The following is a 20,140-nucleotide window of genomic DNA, read 5'->3' on the forward strand; positions in this document are numbered from 1 at the left end:
TGCGGCTTAGGTTGCAACTTTGGTTCTGATCTGACCCCTAGACCAGGAATTCCGTATGCTGTGGGGTGGCCAAGGAAGAAAGAGAAGAAGAAGAGAGGACAAAGAAGCATGCTGATTTTGGAGTTCCTGTTGTGGCGCAGTGGAAATGAATCCAACCAAGAACCATGAGGTTGCGGGTTCGATCCCTGGCCTCGCTCAGTGGGTTAAAGATCTGGTGTTGCCGTGAGCTGTGGTGTAGGTCACAGACGCGGCTTGGATCTGGTGTTGCTATGGCTGTGGTGTAGGCCAGAGGCTACAGCTCTGATTAGACCTCTAGCCTGGGAACCTCCATATGCTGCGGGTGCGGCCATAGAAAAGACAAAAAAAAAAAAAAAAAAAAAGCATGCTGATTTAGGTGTTTCCCTTAGAAAGAAAAATTTGTAAACTTGAAGGATTTGGGTGTCTGAAAGCCATAAAAAATGGTTTTATAAAGTGTTAGTTTAACCATCCTGATGCTTCACTTAAGTACCTAACAGATGAAACAAAATGATTATAAATGTTGGGGAACAGCTGCACGTTTAAACTGCGTTATGCCTCAGTGTCATCTGTTGTTGATGGGCTCATGGTCCTTTCTCCTTCCGCCTGTGTTGAGTGTCCGTGCTCTGGGCTCCTGTAGACCTGCTGTCTGTGTGAATGCCTGGTCACCTGCTGGCTGATTGCTACATGTGCAAGCAGATGACAGGTGTTTTAGGCCCAGGCTTGTCCTGAAGTCCTCGCTCTTCCGAGCATGCCTCACTCTTGTTGGTTATTCATTCCCCTTGTTACCTTATAAGTAAGATGTAAGGGAGGATAAATGAGAAAGGAGATCTGAAAGAACTTTAGGTTCCAACTGCAGGAATGCCTCCTTTTATTGTATTCACTTTGTTGTGCTTCACAGATACTGCATTTTTACAAACTGAAAGTTTGTGGTAACTCTGTGTTGAGCATCTGCATCTGTTGGTGCCATGTTTCCCAGTAGCATTTGCTCACCTCATGTCTCTGTGTCATATTTTGAGAACTCGCACAAGATTTCAAACCCTCTAGCAAAAAGATCATAATTTGCTCAAGACTCAGGTGATGGTTAGCATTTTTGAGCAATAAAGTTTTTTGTTTTTTGCTTTTTTTTTTTTTTTTGTCTTTTTAGGGCCACACCCGCAGCATATGGAAGTTCCCAGGCTAGGGGTTGAATTGGATCTGTAGCTGCCAGCCTACACCACAGCCACAGCAACGCCAGATCCGAGCCATTTCTGTGACCTACACCACAGTTCAGGGTAACACCATATCCCCAACCCACTGAGCAAGGCCAGGAATCGAACCTGCATCCTCATGGATACTAGTTGGATTCGTTACCTCTGAGCCATGACGGGAACACCCAAGTGTTTTTAAGAAAATCATGGACTTGGAGAATAGACTTGTGGTTGCACAGGGGGATGGGGAGCTTGGGGTTAATAGTTGCAGACTATTGCCGTTGGAATGGATTAGCAATGAAATCCTGCTGTGTAGCACTGGGAACTCTGTCTAGTCACTTCTGATGGAGCATGATAATGTGAAAAAAAAGAATGTATACATGTATGTGTAACTGGGTCACCATGCTGTACAGTAGAAAACTGACAGAACACTGTAAACCAGCTATAATGGAAAAAAATTAAAAATCATTATATTAAAAAAAGAACAAAAAATAAGGTATGCACATTGTTCTTTTAGACATGATACTTTTGCACACTTAATAGACTATAGGCTAGGAAACCAAAAAAAATTCATGTGAGTTGCACCGCCTCACATGCTTGCGATGTTCACTTTATTGCAGGGGTCTAGAACTGACCTTGCAGAATCCCTGAGGTGTAATGTGGTGTTAGATAATGCTCTGGGTGATCTGTGATGTGAGCATCTCTGATGGTTCCCTGGCAGGCTTCTTGCCCTTTTTCATGAAGTCACCTGTCTGGTCACGGTAAAGCTGTGGTTGAGACCAGGTTATAGGTTCCTTGGCATCACATACAGTGAGCAAGTAGCTCATTCCAGGACAACCTGTCTAGATGTTATCTCAAGATGAAGTAATTTCTTTCACTGTATTTGCTGCTCTTGACTTCATGTAATTAAGACATTATCTTTGTTTATTCTTTAAATTTTCTTATATTGATTGTAAGTTAATTTTGCTTACAGATTTATTCCAGCCGAGACCTGGAGGAATCCATAAACAAGATTAGAGAAATACTGTCTGATGACAAGCATGATTGGGAGCAAAGAGTAAATGCTGTAAGCTGGTGATTTTGTGTGATTACATTTTCATTAGATATTTGAAGGCTCTAAATATTGCATTATGAAATTACGGTACTTCTCTAATGAATTTTAAGTGCTAAATATTTTAAAGATAAGTTACCATATTTACATTTTATCTTTTTGGGGGATTACCTTACTTCTGTTTTTAAAACATGCCAACTTCTATCTTTTTGTTCTTTGAACAAAGACCTACCTGTGGAATGACCACTGCTCTTACCTTAGGAAAGATTTGACTCTGTGACTTTTGACCAGGAAAGTGGCTTTTTAGTGACATTTTCAGTGTGTGTCCCTCTATTGCAGTCTTTCTTCCTATCTTTAATGAAAATAGGTGGGCTGAACATTATGGCGCAGGGACATTCAAATGAAGGGCACGTCTTCTCTAAGGAAAGCTCTTTTGTGTTGGGTGTCCAGTGGGGAGGGGGCTGCTGCTTCTTTGACTCATTAAATAAATGGCAGTGGAGTGGGATGTGGGGGAAGGTAAACTTAGGGAAGGCACTTTTGCAAGCTTAAAGGTTTTAGTTACTGTATCCTTAGTATTGCATAAATACTCTAACATGTTTCCAATTAAAAAATACATTTCGGAGTTCCCATCGTGGCGCAGTGGTTAACGAATCCGACTAGGAACCATGAGGTTGCGGGTTCGGTCCCTGCCCTTGCTCAGTGGGTTAAGGATCCGGCGTTGCCGTGAGCTGTGGTGTAGGTTGCAGACGCGGCTCGGATCCCGCGTTGCTGTGGCTCTGGCGTAGGCCGGTGGCTACAGCTCTAATTCGACCCCTAGCCTGGGAACCTCCATATGCCGCGGGAGCGGCCCAAGAAATAGCAACAACAACAACAACAAAAAGACAAAAGACAAAAAACAAAAAAAAAAAAACATTTCTTAGAATACTTGTAGATACTAATTTAAAAAATTATTTGTTCTTATTTGTGATCCTTAGATTTGTTACTATTTAGTTGGCTGAATGGCTTTTTGGAAAACTGTTTATGTATCATTTAGCTGTGATGTTAAGCTCTAATATTTGATGACTTCTATTGTTTTGTATATTCTAATCATTGCTTTGGATCTCTCTTAATTTTCCCTACCCCTTTAGCTAAAAAAGATTAGATCTCTACTTTTGGCTGGTGCTGCTGAGTATGATAACTTCTTCCAACATTTGCGTCTTTTGGACGGAGCCTTTAAGCTCTCTGCTAAGGACCTGCGGTCTCAGGTAGTGCGGGAGGCTTGTATCACCTTGGGGTAAGGATTGTGACATTCTTGTCCTCACATGTCATCGTATTGTAGCCTTGGCTCCGTGCTTCAGAGGTGGCTCATTGAATATGCCGCTGGCTTTCTTTCACACAACTTAGGCACATTCCACTTAAACTGTGTTACTTCTTGCACAGTAATTCCTGACCAACTATGTTAAGTGTGACAGATTTTAAGTTTTATTCAGTGACTTAGCTCTGAAGCCCCTATTTTAAACGTGGAGCAGTTATTCTTAATATGGATAAGTGAAATCTTACAAACTTTTATTCTCAGCCTTCTTGTTGACTGTGCTGGCTAGATATAGCATGATTATTAGAACTTTTGTTTGTTTCCAGAAGAATGCTGTAGCTGTAAAGTTAAAGGCATGTCTTGCAGTAAAATTTTATCCTCACTAAACCTGTGTCAGTGCCTAAAACATCTGTGTTAGAAAGTACGTTAAATATCAAGACAGCAGCAGTTGTAAGGTGGTTTTGCAGCTCTTTAAAGTTTTAACCTCTGATATTAAAGCCTGAATGTTATATGTTAAAAATAAAAGAGCAGGAGTTCCTGTCGTGGCTCAGTGGTTAATGAATCTGACTAGGAACCATGAGGTTGCGGGTTCGATCCCTGCCCTTGCTCAGTGGGTTAAGGATCCAGTGTTGCAGTGAGCTGTGGTGTGGGTTGCAGACACGGCTCGGATCTGGCATTGCTGTGGCTCTGGTGTAGGCAGGTGGCTATAGCTCCGATTAGACTCCTAGCCTGGGAACCTCTGTGTGCCATGGGAGCGGCCCTAGAAGAGGCAAAAAGACAAAAAAAAAATAAATAAATAAAATAAAAGAGCAAAAGGGGGGAGGGAGCTTCTTCATATTTGTGTTTTATTACTATATGATTAATTTGTTTTTTGCTATTTTAAGAGTAATTGGTTGGAAGTTATTTATTTAAAAAAAAAAAAGAAGAGCAAACTCTTGGACTGGTAGCTGTTTGCATCCTCTATGTGCATGTTGGAACTGTTTTTAAAGTATTTTACTTAGACCTTTGTCCTTTATCCTGAGATGACTTTAAATGAAGGCTCTAAAATGTTCAGAGGTATATGTGCTACACTATTTGCAGGAACTGTGATGTGACTATAGCCTAGTGTTCCTTTCTCATTGTAGGCATCTGTCGTCGGTTCTCGGGAATAAGTTTGACCATGGAGCTGAAGCCATTATGCCAACTATCTTTAATTTAATTCCAAACAGTGCCAAAATTATGGCCACCTCTGGTGTCGTAGCTGTTAGGTTAATCATTCGGGTGAGTATAGCGGGGGCCATCCCTCACATAAGCAAGTGGTAAATGGCAGTGGTGGTTGAGAAGCACTTGTTGGGACCATTTTTCATTTGAGTGATTATGTACATGGAATCATGTTGTACAGCCAAGGTTGGCCTTTTCCCCACTTACCTAGAGCCTTTTCCATCCCCTGGTGTTGCCCTGGGGGTGTGGTGCAGTTACTGAGGTGGATCAGCCACTCATCATTGACTTTAAATATGTCAACATGTGCATCTGCTTCTGAGTTTATACTCTGTTCTCTGTGTCCAACCATCACTCCTGTTCTTCCTTCCTTAATCCCGAGTCGTTCCCTTTTAGGTGTTTGTGCTTGTGGTATTATTTGCCTAAATTTTTTGTTTAAGTAATTGTGTATAAGTGCAGAAACGAAATAGGGTCTTTAGTTAAAGTTTTCGAAACACTCAGTTAGATTTAAATAATTAGCTGAGGCATTGACATGCACATTTTCAGTAAAACCTGACAATTCACAGAGGCTTAAAGTTCTACACCGTTTCCTCGCCATCAAGTTCCTTTTCTGCACAGGCAGCCCTTGAATCTGGGCTTGATGATCACTGAAATCTGTGCAGAATATTCGTCATTATTGTGAGTTACTTTGTTCGTGCTATTTTTAGTTCTCGCATGTGCACCGTCTACTTAAGTGTTAAACCAGAAGCTGTTTTTGGACATTTCCATTGAAACTGTATTAACAGGTGTAGGTCTGCCGACTGCCTTTGCACTCACTCTGTCTCTACTGCTCAGGTGGTTTAGACTTCATACCAGCAGTTTGTTTTGAGTTTAGGCTTATTTATGTATCATTCCTGCCATCTGTTCTGGCTCTGTAAATTCTGTCATGCCCTTTAGCAATATCCAGAGGAATTCTTTTTTCTTAATCTGAATATATGCTTTATATATGCTTTAGGTAGGCTAGTCAGGAAGTGGTTGTCCAAGTTGCGTTTTTTGTTCTTGTCCACAGCACACACACATCCCTAGGCTGATACCTGTCATAACAAGCAACTGTACCTCCAAGTCTGTCGCAGTTAGAAGGTACGTTTTTAAAGCATTTCCTCATTATTTTTGAAACTAAAAAAAATTTCATATTTCTCTCCATGAAAAAAAGTTGATTTTAAACGTTTGATATCATTTAAAATTGCTGTGATAAATACCTTTGGATTGAGGGATCATGATCGAAATTGTCTGGAAAGTAAATTTGGACAGCCTTTATTGTTTTTGTCTTTGCATGTGAGTGTGGGAGAGTGTGTGTGGAGGTTATTGGGGGAGGGGGATGTAGCCCTGTACGTTGTTTTCCTGAGATGGTTCCCCTACCTCTGTCATTGGTCTGCCCTGTTCCCTGAATAAAGGCAATAGCTGCATGCCTGAAAAAAACGTAAAAATCAGTGGCAGTCATTTGCTATTAAATAAGTAGGAGGTAGTGTGTGTGGTTTGCAGCTTCTGGTAGTGATGCCTGGACTCTGAATCCTCACCATCACCTCCCTGGGCTGCACAGTGACAGGAGGTGGCCCCTGAAGACACGGCCTGGGCAGCCAGCGGGGGCTTTGTCTTGTGCCAAGGGGCCTGCCCAGCCCACGAGTGGGGAATAAGGGCCATGTTCTCTAGCTGGGATCTGTGGGTCTTGACTGTTGAGTCAGGGTCTTTTGAGAATCTTGGAATCTGTGGACCCTTTTCTCAGGAAAATGTAAACACACAGAAGTCCTGTGTAGGTTTTCTGAGGATTTGTGGAAACCATGGGAGCTTATATCTAGAGCTTTATAGGGTAAATTAATGGCAGGCCTGGGCGGTAGCCACCTGGCGTATCCCTCTAATCCTGTGTCCTGGTCCAGCCCAGGGGAGGAGAGGGCTTAGAGCACAGCTGACCCCGGCCACCTGCTGGCTGTCCTTTCCCAGGTATTAGGTTGCATCTGCCAGGGTTTCCTTGGTACGGGATCCCTCTAAGCATGAAGCGGTCCCTGGATCCATCTTATTAACAGGGAGGCAAGAGGAAGAAAAGGGGAACAATCTAGCTACGTGAAGCCAGGAAGAAAGAAATGTTCTTGCTGAACTGAAAAAGCTTGATTTCTTACAGCAAAGCACAGTTGAGTGTGGCTGAGGAATGCTGTCTGCCCTTGACCTCCTTCGGGGCAGAGCGGTCCAGCTTCCCCTGGAGATGAACATGTGGAGATGGAATCGGAGGTGGAGGGTGCCGGGAGGCTGCCCACCTACCCAGTTGCAGGGTTGTTCTGCGGTGCAGGCATTTGGGGCTTGACGCTTAGTAGAAGCTTAGTGAGTGGTCATTGATAGGAGAATTGCTGCTGCTGCTCTTGTTCTTGTTGTCACTACTGATTTAGGTCTCCAGGAGCAATTCGAAATGTGTTTTTCCTTTGCGGGGAAGGCAGAGTTGCTCCAGTGACATGACACAGATCTTTGGGGAGCGTTGCAGGATGTTTAGTATATCAGCAGACTTGGGTCACCGTGTCAAAGATACCTTGCCCAGGGGACTTAGACAACAGGGATTTCTTTTCTCTCAGCTCTGGAGGCTGGAGCTCGGAGCCCAGGGTGCCCGAAGACTCGGGTTCTAATGGCAGTAGCTCACAGATGGCTGCTTTCATGCTATGTCTTCATGATGAAGGGAGAGCACAGCCAGCTCTTAGTGTTTCTCCTTCAAGGGACCCTCATCCCATCAGGAGAGTGTCACTTTCATGGCCCATGTCAAGCTCATTACCTCCTGGAGGCCCCATCTCCAAACACTGTCATGCTGGGGGTTAAGGCAGTAACAGAAGGATTAGGGGTAGTAATTCAGTCCATAGCATTTAACAGTTCTACTAAATACAAACAATATCATGCGGTTACTGTGACAGCAGAAAGGCCACTCCTTTCACCAGATTCTGAGCCACACAGCCAGGTTGATGTTCCTGTGTTTAGTTGGGATGAGTCTTGCTCAGAGCTATGCATCTTAATGATAAAAGGAGCAACAGGGACCATCCTGACCCAGTCCCTCTGCCTTCCGAAGGTAGAGAGAGCCAAGTAGGGCCCTGTAACCAAGACCCTGCACTCAGCCTGTGCCTCAGAATTTGTAAGAATAGACCACCCAATCTCCCTGCCTTCAAGGAGTTTATCATTTTGGGGGGAGGCTAAAAACAGTAACAGAAAGTAGTATAAGAGTAAGTTACAACATCTGTATTGTGGATTTAGGAATTTATAGAGCAGTGGTTAAAACTAGCTGGTATAGTCCCAAAAAGCCTCACAGACAAGTTAAAAAATTGAGCTGCTTGTTGAATGATGAGTAGGATTAGGTGAAGAGACAAGTTCCAGCCAGATGTGCATAATTAATGCAGTGTTTAAATAATGCCATCACTGATAAACCTGTGTGTATGATTTTAGCCTGAAAACTTGAAAACAAAGCCTAATTTACAGGTGATATTTTTGATTAACTAGATTGTTCCAAAACACATTTAAGATGAGAATTAGCCCTAAAGATAGCTGTAATCACTAAAGAATAGGTCCATAAATAAAGACTTAATGCGCATACACATTGAAGAGATAAGAAAGCTTCACACCAGGAAATGAGGTGGGGAAAGGGGAGAAGTAGGTTGAGGCAGGGGCGGGGAAAGCCACGGTGAGGGCAGGATGTGCCCTGTCAGTCAGTGTCTCCCCAACACCCCCCTGCCACCAGCCCTGGCATCAGGTTGAATCTCTCTTGGGCTCTCCTGGAGCCGTGTGCTCCTGGCACAGGCGGAGTGCTTCCTGTCTGTCCTGCTCACAGGATTGTGTCTTGGTTCCCACTGTCTCTCTAGCATCTAGCACAGGGGAAGAGTTGATTAGAGATTTATGGAGTGATTAAATAAATGTATGGATCATGAGATTTTGAATTGGGAAGATGATGGGAAGGAAGGGCTGATCATTAATGAAAGAGTGCCTTCTGATTGGTCTCCTTGAATGGGTTCCTTACTTCTGACAGTATTTATTTTACCAAGACGGATACCCTGGAATTCAGGAAAAGGAAGTTCTGAGGAGGTAGGACTGGAAGTGGCTGTGGGTGATAGAATTCAAAGGAGATGGGACCAGATGGGACCAGTGTCGTTTTCTGCATGAACCAGACCAAGAAAGAGGACTGAAGTGAAAAGCTTTAAAAAGAAAGGGTGTTTGTTGAAAGACTGGAGAGAGGAAAATGGCTGAGTGGCTAATGAAAAATTGATTTTAAGCGTTTGGCAGGAAAATTTGGTAAACCCTTTGTTTCTCAGGAGACCTTTTTTTTTTTTTTTTTTCCTCTTTAGGGCAGTACCATAGATGTACCATTGATCACCATAGATGCTTAATTTTTTTGATTTGCTTTGGTTTTCAGTTAGTTCTGCTTCCATTTGTATGTTCCATTTTTTGATTCATAAAAAAATGGAGGAAATTTACCAATTCTCAAAGGTAATGTTGGGTCACTGAAGAAAAAAGACCTTTATTTTAATCAACACACAACCGATTAAGTTATGTACTTTTCTTTACAATTTTCAGGCGCTGTTTTGAATTTTTAGATTTACTCTTGCAAGAATGGCAGACGCATTCGCTGGAACGGTAAGCATCTGATTTGCTGGTTTTTCCTCTGGATTGAATCTTGAGATTTAATGTCTCAGCAAGCAGTCCAACCCACTTCTTAGAAGAAGTGAAGGCGAGCATTTGTTTGTGTGAACACTGCTGTTGCCTCTCGTGATGTGAGGCACGTACCACTGGCAGCAGCTTTTAGTGAGTTCCATGCACTTTCACGGTGCCCTGTGACACCGTCCAGCCAAGGATGTGCTCGCATGGAATCCGATCCTGCTGTGCGACATCCTGTCAGTTCCAATGAGGTAAATGTTTAAAGCTGCCATAGAGGCAAGGGGGAACCTGACAATCCTTGGAGGAATTTCTCCCGTTTGCAAGTTTTCTTTCTGCTCTCTCTGTATCAGAAAGTCAGCAGTTTTCTCTTTATTCAGGTTGGTGTGTGGTGAGCTTCACATCATCGTGATAAAATGTGGGATTATGGCAGAAGTCTTTTTTTTTTTTTTTTTTTTTTTTTTGTCTTTTTAGGGCTGTACCCACAGCATATGGAGAATTTCCAGGCTAGGGGTCCAATCGGAACTATAGCTGCTGGCCTATGCCGCAGCCACAGCAATGCGGGATCCGAGCTGTATCTATGACCTACACCATAGCTCACCACAATGCTAGATCCTTAACCCACCGAGTGAGCCCAGGAATCAAACCTGCATCCTCATGGATACTAGTCAGGTTCATTAACCACTGAGCCGTGACACAAACTCTGGATTATGGCAGAATTCTTAAAGAAGTATGTCTCTCTTTGAGGATTATTCTTAGCCACTTTTAGTTCCTGCCAGTTTAAGGTGCCTCTTATTCTTTCTGAGTTAAATTTAGAGACTATAGAGGGTAATATTGTTCCACCCAGTTTTTACTGCTGCTTTGTGAAGGATCTGACAACATGTTAGACATGTTATTAGCTGTGGAATTTTAATACACTGAGCACTCCTGGGAGTACAGTTCTCTGTGCAGTGGTCAGAGATGAAATGCCAGGCCTTCCAGAAGGAAAATTTCACCTGAAAATACTTTGAATCTCAAGACAGTAGCTCATTTAAAAAATATTTTCTTGTTCTTTAATGTCTTGAGTATTATATCTTCTTTTGGCAATGGCTTTGGGATTTAGAGGGAGAAGGTGGAATGAAGATTTAACGTGGGTACAGGTGAGCAAGAAGACAGAAAAGCATGATCACCTCAGGTGAGCTCTGTGTGCAGCCTCCAAGCAGGTACTCACCCAGTATCGACTGGATGAGTGGGGAACAAGGCAGAGACTTGAGATGCTTGTCAAATTGGTACCTAGTCTTTGTTCTGTGAAACTGTTCATTCCACTTGTTGCCTTTTTCTTAAAACTATTAGATATTCAATGAAACAGTTGAATGCTTTCTTCTCAGAGTAGAACATAACTAAAGAGAATACCTGTTTACAAGACAGAAACCTCTTTTCATTAGTGTTCATGTTGTGTAGAGGCACTTGGAAAAACATCCTTTAATTACAGAGATGAGATGCAGATAGCCTCTTTGGTGTTAAGATTATTATGATCGCATTACAGTTTCCGCAGGAGCTGGTTCTAACCATGCAGAGGTGGGGTTTTGTTGTCTGGGTTCATAACAGATTGAGCTAAGTGAGTATGGCCTGAAAAACATCAGCCGTGACTAAAAAGGGAAAGTCGCCAGAGCTTAGGTTACCAGGGCCCAGGGTGGGAGGTGGGGGTGCTACTGGGTGGGAGGGTTCTCACTTTCTGGCTGCGTGCGTGTTGACTCTGGGCACAGAGGCCCTATGTCCGCATTGCCCATCTGAAGGGCTGTCTCATACCTACTTTTAGCCGCATGAAACCATGGATCAATGACTGTTGCCGCTTTCTTTTCTCAACATCCAGGCATATATCAGTATTAGCTGAGACAATAAAGAAAGGGATACATGATGCCGATTCCGAGGCCAGGATAGAAGCGAGGAAGTAAGTGTTTACTCACCGCCGTGGTTATATTTCAGACTCGTTGTCCCAACTGCCTTATTAAAAGTGCATCGAGTGCATGGACATGTTTTCTTTATTTCTTTTTTTTTTGTCTTTTTGTCTTTTTGTCTTTTTGTCTTTTTGTCTTTTAGGGCTGCACCAGCGGCATATGGAGGTTCCCAGGATAAGGGTCCGATTGGAGCTGTAGCTGCTGGCCTACACCATAGCCACAACAACGCAGGATCTGAGCCGTGTCTGCAACCTTCGCCACAGCTCACGCCAGCTCATGCCAGATCCTTAATCCACTGAGCGAGGCCAGGGCTCGAACCCGTGAATTTCAGGTTGCACGAGCCCCCCTCGTGTTCTAGGAACTGTTATAGATGGCTCAGCCCTGTCTTCCCTAAGTCTCTCCAGTCTTGCCAGCCAGGCACTTTAACTTCCACTTTATTGTAAGACTGAGATTCCTGGAGGGGTGGGTTCAGGCCGGCCTCCTTTGACTGGACTGCCCCGGCGCCCTGCTGATTCCAGGGCTGGGCTCTGTCCCCCACAGTGTCCCGTGCCCCGCCCAGTGCTCAGTACAGCCGCGTGTTTCCCCAGGTGTTACTGGGGCTTCCACAGTCACTTCAGCAGAGAAGCAGAGCACCTGTACCACACCTTGGAGTCCTCTTACCAGAAGGCACTGCAGTCCCACCTGAAGAACTCAGACAGCATCGCGTCTCTGCCACAGTCTGACCGCTCGTCTTCCAGCTCGCAGGAGAGTCTCAAGTAAGAAGGCCTGGCTCTGCTCGGTGGTGTGGACGCCCTGTTTCAGCACTTGCCAAACAAGAGCAAGGCTCTGCCTATGCTCCTGTACATGTGTGTGCCTGGTACTGTGCCCTCGACTCACATGGATCTGGTGCTGGGTCAGGTGCTGTGGGGGGTGGAGAGAGGTGGGTGGCCCTGGGCCGGTGGTCCCAGAGCAATTTTGGAATAACAGGGATGAACTATTCTCAGAGGATGTACGTGCTGCCTTAGAGACAGCTGGGAAAGAGTGGGCATTCCCAGCCTGGGGCTTAGTGTGCTGCGTCCTCACCTTGTGTTTCCTCTCTGGCTCCATTTCAGACTTGTTAACTTAATGCAGATACAATGCTAAAGCTTTTCTCAAGCTGGGGGTTTATAAGAGCGTGGTCCATGTTACCTATAAAATTCTGAAAATGCTTTTTTTTTTCCTTTTTTTTCTTTTTTGTTTTCTGGGCCATACCTGCAGCATGTGCAAGTTCCCAGGCTAGGGGTCAAATTGGAGCTAGAGCTTCCGACCTACACCACAGCCACAGCAATGCCAGATCCTAGCCACATCTGTGACCTACTCTGCAGCTCAGGACAATGCTGGATCCTTAACCCACTGAGTGAAGCCAGGGATTGAGCCCACATCCTCATGGATGCTAGTCGGGTTCGTTACTACTGAGCCACAACAGGAACTCTTGAGGTTATTCTTTACTGTCATAATTTTCTGTTGTCTCTTGTACTGATGCAGATAAAGTGCACTTTTCGGTAATAAACAGATGTACACCTTTATTTTTAGCCGGCCGCTCTCTGCCAAAAGAAGTCCCACGGGCAGTACCACCTCGAGAGGTAAGGTGGGCAGCAGGGACTTAGCACCAAGGCCTCTGGTCTGAACTGGGGTGGGCTGCTTAGGTGCCGGAAGTAGGTCTTTCCCGGGACTCTGCCCATCGTCCCTATCGGATCAAGGAGGAGGTGTCAGGATGCCTCGGGCAGCAGGCATCAGGCTCTGGGCTTTTCTCAGCCACCCCTGCTTTGTGCGGGGACACTGCCATGGAGAGTGCTGCACTTTGCTCCGAGTGCCTGTGAGCAGGGAGGCGACCTGGGGCGCGTGGAGTGGCAGCATCTTGGTGGCTATTGGAGGTGGAGGGTGGGTCGTCTGCTGAAGGGGAAGCGCCCAGGCCAAGGTGCACCTTAGGCCACGTCGTGAGAACATTGGCCAGATGGCCGTAGCTTTTCCTTCTTTCACTCCTCTTGTGAGTCAGAAATAGGATCTGTTTCTTTGAGGTTTATGGTCTTTGATTATAAAGGTGTATAGTTGTGGTCACTTGTAATTTCCTTCAGCATCGGCTGAACTCTGTCTTCAGTGACCAGGAGAAACTGTTGGCTAGGGCTGTGTGCTCCAGCCTTTGTTAAAACTTGGTGTTTGTTTTTAAGAAAAGCAGAACCCATTTCAGTGGTGCATGTGTAAAATTTTAGCGTGATCCTTACTAACGTTTTCTCCTTCACCACCAAAGCTTCCACAGTTAGCACCAAATCCGTGTCAACGACTGGGTCCCTGCAGCGGTCTCGGAGTGACATTGACGTGAACGCGGCCGCCAGTGCCAAATCGAAGGTCACCTCGACTCCGGGCACCACGCCTTTCAGCTCCGCAGCGGCCTTGCCTCCAGGGTCCTACGCGTCCTTAGGTAACCAGACCCCCCAGACTCTTCCCCTGGTTCTGCTGTTCTGGTTCACTTAACTGCCCATCAAATTTATTTATGGACTGATAAGTGTTCACTGTTGCAGGGCTGATATTTAAGTGTAGGTGACTCTGCCCTGACCTCTAGTCTACAGCCACTCTTTGCTGAGTGTCCCGTTTCTGGGGCATCACCCTGTTTAGTGACATGTCCATGAACAGAGCGTGGCTTTCCCTCAGCCTCATGTCCCCCTTCCTGGCAGCCCCGCCAGCACCCATTCCACCTTCTCTGTGGCCAAAGCTGGGTGTTCTCCTGCCTGACGCCAGTGGGAGCAGAGCCAAAGGGTTTAGTGAGAGTCACTGTGGACAGTGGCTGCAGTTTCCCTGTTTGAGCATCTTACTGTCGTGGGGGAGCTGATGGGCAGTGAGGGGCCTCTCCCGCGGGTGTGATGGACTTGCTAACCAGCGTAGCAAATCGGACGAGAGTGCTGACCTTGGTGGTCTGCTTGGAGGAGTGTGTACTTATGCTGGCAGTAGCCCAAAAGGCTTTTCTAAAGAGTCAATATCTGACAGAGAAGTAGGTCAGTTTTTCAGCAGGCACTTAACACGTGTAAGTGCAGCTGATAGTTTACTTCTGTTTATTATTGTTAAGGCAGAGTTATTCAAAGCTAAAGTGTGGAGACTTGGCTGAATTAGTTTTAGTTTGGATTTTAAGGAAATGAATACAGTTTAAACTTTATGAAACCTTGGGACTTATTACTTATATGGCTTACAAACTAGTTCCATTGCCAGTGCTGAAACTAATGTTCCAAACTGTCTTGAGCATGGAAGTGTAGTGAGAGAGAGAACACCAAGAGGTTACTGGGCCTGACCTTGGTGACCTTGACCAGGCCAAGTAATCTTTGGGTCTGGTGTCTCTACCCATATATTAATTGTAATATCAGCCACCTAATTCAGATAAGTGGTAGGGACAGATGGAATTACCCGAAAGTCCTATAAGGTGAAAGAAACCATGATTGTGATAGGAACACCATTGATTTAACAGGTAAGATGTATGTTGTGGAACGTGGTTGAATCAGTCTTGTTTTCGTTACAGAAACACCCCATTGAGATGGGGACGGTGCCCAGTGAAGGCGCCTCTCTCTGTCCTTTACCTGTTGGAGCTTTGTATAGGCACCTGCACAGTCTTGTGTTGACGTGATCACGAGGGAGAGACGTGAGGGGTCTCTCCTGTGTCAAGGATTTCTGTTCATTTTAGTTCCGTTTTAAGTACTTAGCTGTGTTGCAACTCATTTGGTCCACCTTGAGTACCTGTAATTAGTATTTGTTTCATTGTTTGAAAACTTGAGTAAAGATACAGCTTTTAGAGTAACCCAGTCTTTGTTTTTCTGTGCACATTTGAGCTACTTTAACATGGACCCTGTAGGCTTTCTCAGTGGTGGTAGATGCGCTCGGTCTTCTGCTCTGATGATAGAGAGCTGACCTTTTAGAAGCGCTCGTGGTAGATTGCCCGCCCAGTGTTACCTCTCTGAACTACCAGACCAGAGGATTCCCATCCCCTCAGCATTTTCCCAGAGCTTAGCCGCTTTGTCCAAATCAACAAGAGCCAGAACAGATCAGCCCCCAGTAGGATTCCCCCTCAGGCAGAATCCTTCTGAGAAGTTGTTAGAGTTGCTGCTCAGGTCGACAGTCACAGCTGTGCGGAGGTGTAGCATCAAAGCTGATGATCCTTCTCCGACCTTCTAGAGTCCAGACCCATGAGGGAAGATGCGGAGTCCGTAGGCCTTGACTCAGGTACCAAGCTGTGCAGCTTTGCTGCTGGGCTGGGCATTGCTGCGGCCGGCTTCTCGGAGCTTCTGACTTACTGCCTCTGTCCTCTGAGCCACTGTAGTAGTTTAGTTTTCCCCCTTGTTCCACCAGGACGTTGTGCCAAGGAAGAGGAACTCTTGAGAGGGTGAGGCGAGCTCAACCAAAAACACAGTCTCTCTGTCAGCCCAGGCACGGCCCGGGTTGCTGTTTTGTGTTTTGTTTTTTGAAGGCAAAAGCACATTCTACTGGGCTGATTTCAGTATGAGGTGCACTTACTTGCTTTAGACTCTGCTTTGCTGTTGAACTTGTTTCCAGTTTACTTTTATTTTAAATTGTATACTTTTGCTTTTTTAGTAGCTAATAATAACATTCTGCTTTTTCATTTCTTTAATGTTACTAACTGTTCCCTGTTATCCCTTCCCTTGTTTTTAATTTGCTTAAAGATGGTACTGCCACTAGAGCGGAGGGTAAGCGGCTTGTGTCTATGCTTGCGGTGTGTCCCCTCTCGCGGCCCTCTGTTGTCACCAAGTGTTGCCTGGTGCCCACTTGTGCCCCGGGTCCCTGCATGAGCCGTTGCACGCTGTCCCCTCCCCGCTTCTTCCTCCCGCTTCCACTGGAGTCTGCCTCCCCCCATCCCCAAGCTCTCCCCAATCCTCGTTCAGCTGGTGTAGCGTGGATGTGGGCACTGAGTACGCAGGCGTGGTCTGTGACTCGGAGCCCACACCGGGGGATGCGGTGACACTGTGTGCTGCTGGCCTCAGGTTCTGTCACCTGAAGCCCCTCCTGAGCTTTGGTTTCCTCCTCTTCACCTTGTGCTTTTGTGGGCCTCTCGGGAGTCCTCTTTCCTCTTTCAAAAATAAACAGCAGGGTTGATGGTTCAGGTTAAAGGCTGATAAAGGTTTTTTACCAGGTAGTTTCTAGACATTAAAAACATGCTTTTCTCTCCCCTGAAGCTACTGGATTACACGCTACCATGTGCATTCATGTTGCTGACACACAACCCATTCGTTCACTTATGCCCCAGCCCTCCCTGTGCTGTGTCCTCATGGTGGATACACGTCCCCGCATCCCTTTTGTTTTCTTCTCGGGTTGTTCTCCAGCGGCTCTTCCTACTGTTGCTCTCTTTTGAATTTTAGACGCGGCTGTTGCTTTTGGTCCAGGTCTTTGACTAGCACGTGCTAGACAAGATCATCTTTGCAAAGTCTCTAGATTGAAAGTGTGATGATGTTTTAAATAATTGAAATTTAGAGTATATAATAATTGAAATTTCCAGTGTCTGCTAGCACCTCATCTGTTTAAGGTAATGGCTTAGACCCCCCCAACCCCATGATGACGGTTTAACAGTTAGGAACTGCCAGGTTCATTTCCTATACCATCTAAAAGGCAGGCCAGCAGAGTAGACGGTTTTATCTTGATGTGTGCAGGTTCATGGTGCTTGTAGTCCATATACTACTTCCTGAGGGGGTCATAAAGGAGGAATTAGGAATGGAATTTTTTAAAAGGATGAACGTAATCTCCAGGTCAGTATTCTTCAGACTTAGCAGAAAAATCACCTGGATGCCTGTTAACAAGAACAGAGTCCTAGGTCTTTCCCCCTGAAAATTTCTGTTTAAGTTTGGAAGGAACACGGGAATCTCAATTTTCAACAAGCCTCACTGGTTCTGGGGGTTGGATAAGTTTTTGAAATGAAAAGTGTCCAAAATGAAAAAGGACGAAAGGCTGAATGTGGTGATAAAGACGTTGTTTTCGATAGAAGACTGAGGCTGGGTGTGAGTTTTTTCACTGTGTAGTTGATATGAGTAATTCTGGGGTTTTTTGGTCTTTTTCTAGGGCTGCACCTGCAGCATATGGAGGTTCCCAGGTTATGGGTCTAATTGGAGCCACAGCTGCCGGCCTACATCACAGACACAGCAACGCCAGATCTGAGCCGCGTCTGCAACCTACACCACAGCTCACAGCAATGCTGGATCCTTAACCGACTGAGCGAGGCCAGGATTCGAACCTGCAACCTCATGGTTCCTAGTCGGATACATAAACCACTGAGCCATGATGGAAACTCCGATGTGACTAATTTTGTATTTCTCCTTCCCTAAGAAGCGGTGCTAGTCTTTCCTCAACCTGGTGAAGGAAGTAGAGGGCTGAGTGCAGGCATGGGAATGAGAAGGAAAGGGAGGGCGTGACCTGGGAATGGAGGGTGTTTTGCCTTCTGCCCTGACTAACTTCCTAGACCTGAGTAACAAAATCGAAGTCAGCCTGTTGTCCCACCCAACAGTGGGGATTTTAAGCCTCTCCCCCCCCACCACCCCAGTTTTCTTTTCACCAGTCCAGAGCAGGGTCAGATTGCTTACTTGGTTATTGCGCCAGAGGCCAGGAACAGGTAGTCTCTTTCTGGTTCTCCTTTTCTCAAAGGGTGTTCCATGGGCCTTGGCCCCAGCCCAGGGCTGCTCAGACTGTTACAGAGCTTCTGGCTGGAGCCTCAAGCCTGATATGATGAGGGCCCAGAACTAGAGACACTCTGGGGGCCTGTGAGTTGGGGCCCTCATTCTGTTTGCTCCTCATTTCTGGGGAGCTTAGATAAGCACAGATTATTAGAAAAAGACAGCGGTAAATATCACTTAGCATCTTGTCTTGAGTTTCCTGTCTGCATTTTTGGGATCATTATATAGGCCTTTTGAAAATTTGTTAATAAGCCTGTTAAATATTCTACTGTTTGCTCCTGAGGTAAGAGTTAGGTACTGTCATCATCAGGAGGCAAAATGTGATTTAGAATCAGTAGTTGGATGCTCTAAATTCAAAACTCAGACAATGCATTTGAAATCTGGCACCTTCCGTACTGTAGCAATTGAGGAAAACAAATATCCTCTGAGACAAGTAGCTGTTCTAACTTTTATGACTAATCAGAAAAATATATATGTATTTTTTTGTGAAGAGCTCAAAGCTCAACTTTGGTACAAAAGTTTCGTTCCAGGTTATCTTTCAGTGTGTTATGTTGAGTAATTTAGGGGATTTGGAAGAAGGAGGCATTTATATTGTCTGCTATGCTGCTCATGAGAGAGTTGATAATGATTGCAGTTGACCTTGGAATAACATGGGTTTGAGCTGTGTCAGCCCATGTATAGGCAAATTTTTTCAATAAATATACAGAAGTGCACAGTCTGCTGTTGGTTGAATCCGTGGATGTGAAGGGCCGACCTTGGTCCTGGGTGCCTGTGGACGGTGGTACCCATCCTGGAACCGTCCCCACACGTACCAAGGGACAGTATAGACACCCAGGTTGTCTAGAAGACGAATGCATTCCCATCTTCTCACCTAATGCTTTTTTTTTTTTTTGTCTCTTTTTGCCTTTTCTAGGGCCACTCATGCGGCACATGGAGGTACCCAGGCTAGGGGTCTAATCAGAGCTGTAGCCACCAGCCTACGCCAGAGACACCGCAACGTGGGATCCGAGCCGCATCTGCGACCTACGTCACAGCTCACGGCAACGCCGGATCCTTAACCCACTGAGCAAGGCCAGGGATGGAACCCGCAACCTCATGGTTCCTAGTCGGATTTGTTAACCACTGAGCCATGACGGGAACTCCACCTAATGCTTTTTTTAAATGTAGCCGCTTTGTTTAGCAAATGTATTATTCATATTTTTTTTTTCCAAAGTAAGTAATTTTAAATGAAGAGTTAAAATACTTCAGTGACCAGTGGATACTTGACAGCTTATTGATGGTTTCGGAGAACAGATAATTGTATGTTATCAAGTGAGGTTAAAAGCCATGCTTAAGACTAGATAACATTTAATCTATATATTTCAGAGAGGAAAAAGAAAAACAATCCATGCTTAATCAAGTATTGATTTTCATTAAGGTTACACAATAAAAACTATGTAGCCTTGTCTGCTCTTCAGAAAAAGGATTTTAGATTTTAGTTTGTTTTCCTGGGGAATTAAATTTTTGGTATTGATGAATGTTTCATCCAAGAACTCTGAATTTTAAGTCGGCCTTTTTACACAATGAAAAAAATATGTATATCTGTCTATAGAAGTAAAAGAGTGTTGGAGTTCTCTTGTGGTGCAATGGGTTAAGGATCCAACGTTGTCAATGCTGTGGGTAAGCTTGGTCCCTGGCCCAGGAACTTATGCATACCCATGGGCATGGCCAAAGAAAAAGTGTGAAATTTCTTTTATCTTCTTTTTTTTTTTTTGAGGAGGGGAGTGGTGGTTCTTGTAGGTAGCAAAATTTACAAGTGATATGCTTTCCAAATTTTGATTCTTTCAAAAATGCCATGTGTGAGTAGAGGTTGGTTTTATTGTGCCCCAAACAGTAAGTGGTAAAACTGATAGATGTACATACATGTCCCAGTTCTGTGGAGTGTGGTTCACCTGGGAGACCTTTTAATTCCTGGAGCCTCAAAATAGGGAGTTGGCCGGGGGACTGAACCCCTAGTGAGGAGAGGCTGTCTTGTTAATTGTCTTAGGCTATACTGGATATGGGAAAACCATGCTTCCAAGTCAAACCAGGTACACAGGTTTAGTTTCCCATTTAGAGGGCTTTTCTAGGAGAACGGCAAAGTGACCGGAAGAAAT

General features: G+C 45.0%; 1 protein-coding gene across 50 annotated transcripts in view; it reads left to right on the forward strand.

Moving 5' to 3' along the window:
- Positions 1–20,140, forward strand: part of CLASP1 (cytoplasmic linker associated protein 1) — a 259,813-nt gene that overhangs the window by 144,778 nt on the left and 94,895 nt on the right. For 26 of the 50 annotated variants that reach the window (XR_014829634.1, XR_014829636.1, XR_014829638.1 and 23 more), the window contains 9 exons: positions 2,179–2,271; positions 3,384–3,529; positions 4,672–4,807; positions 5,793–5,863; positions 9,317–9,376; positions 11,247–11,324; positions 11,919–12,086; positions 12,883–12,932; positions 13,598–13,768. Coding sequence is in view for 31 of the 50 variants with exons in the window: in XM_084999606.1 (XP_084855732.1) it covers positions 2,179–2,271; positions 3,384–3,529; positions 4,672–4,807; positions 5,793–5,863; positions 9,317–9,376; positions 11,247–11,324; positions 11,919–12,086; positions 12,883–12,932; positions 13,598–13,768 (973 nt within the window). In the remaining 19 variants the exon portion in view is untranslated. Of the gene's footprint in view, positions 1–2,178; positions 2,272–3,383; positions 3,530–4,671; positions 4,808–5,792; positions 5,864–9,316; positions 9,377–11,246; positions 11,325–11,918; positions 12,087–12,882; positions 12,933–13,597; positions 13,769–15,504; positions 15,553–16,010; positions 16,035–20,140 lie in introns of all 50 variants that reach the window. The other 24 variants (XR_014829633.1, XR_014829637.1, XR_014829643.1 and 21 more) reach the window with 2 other exon arrangements.

This window comes from Sus scrofa, chromosome 15 (genome assembly GCF_054392235.1).
Source record: "Sus scrofa isolate SSC_HxYL_T2T_F1_AM1 chromosome 15, Sscrofa_HxYL_maternal_Yorkshire_Landrace_v2.0, whole genome shotgun sequence".
In the NCBI taxonomy this organism is placed as follows: Eukaryota; Metazoa; Chordata; class Mammalia; order Artiodactyla; family Suidae; genus Sus; species Sus scrofa.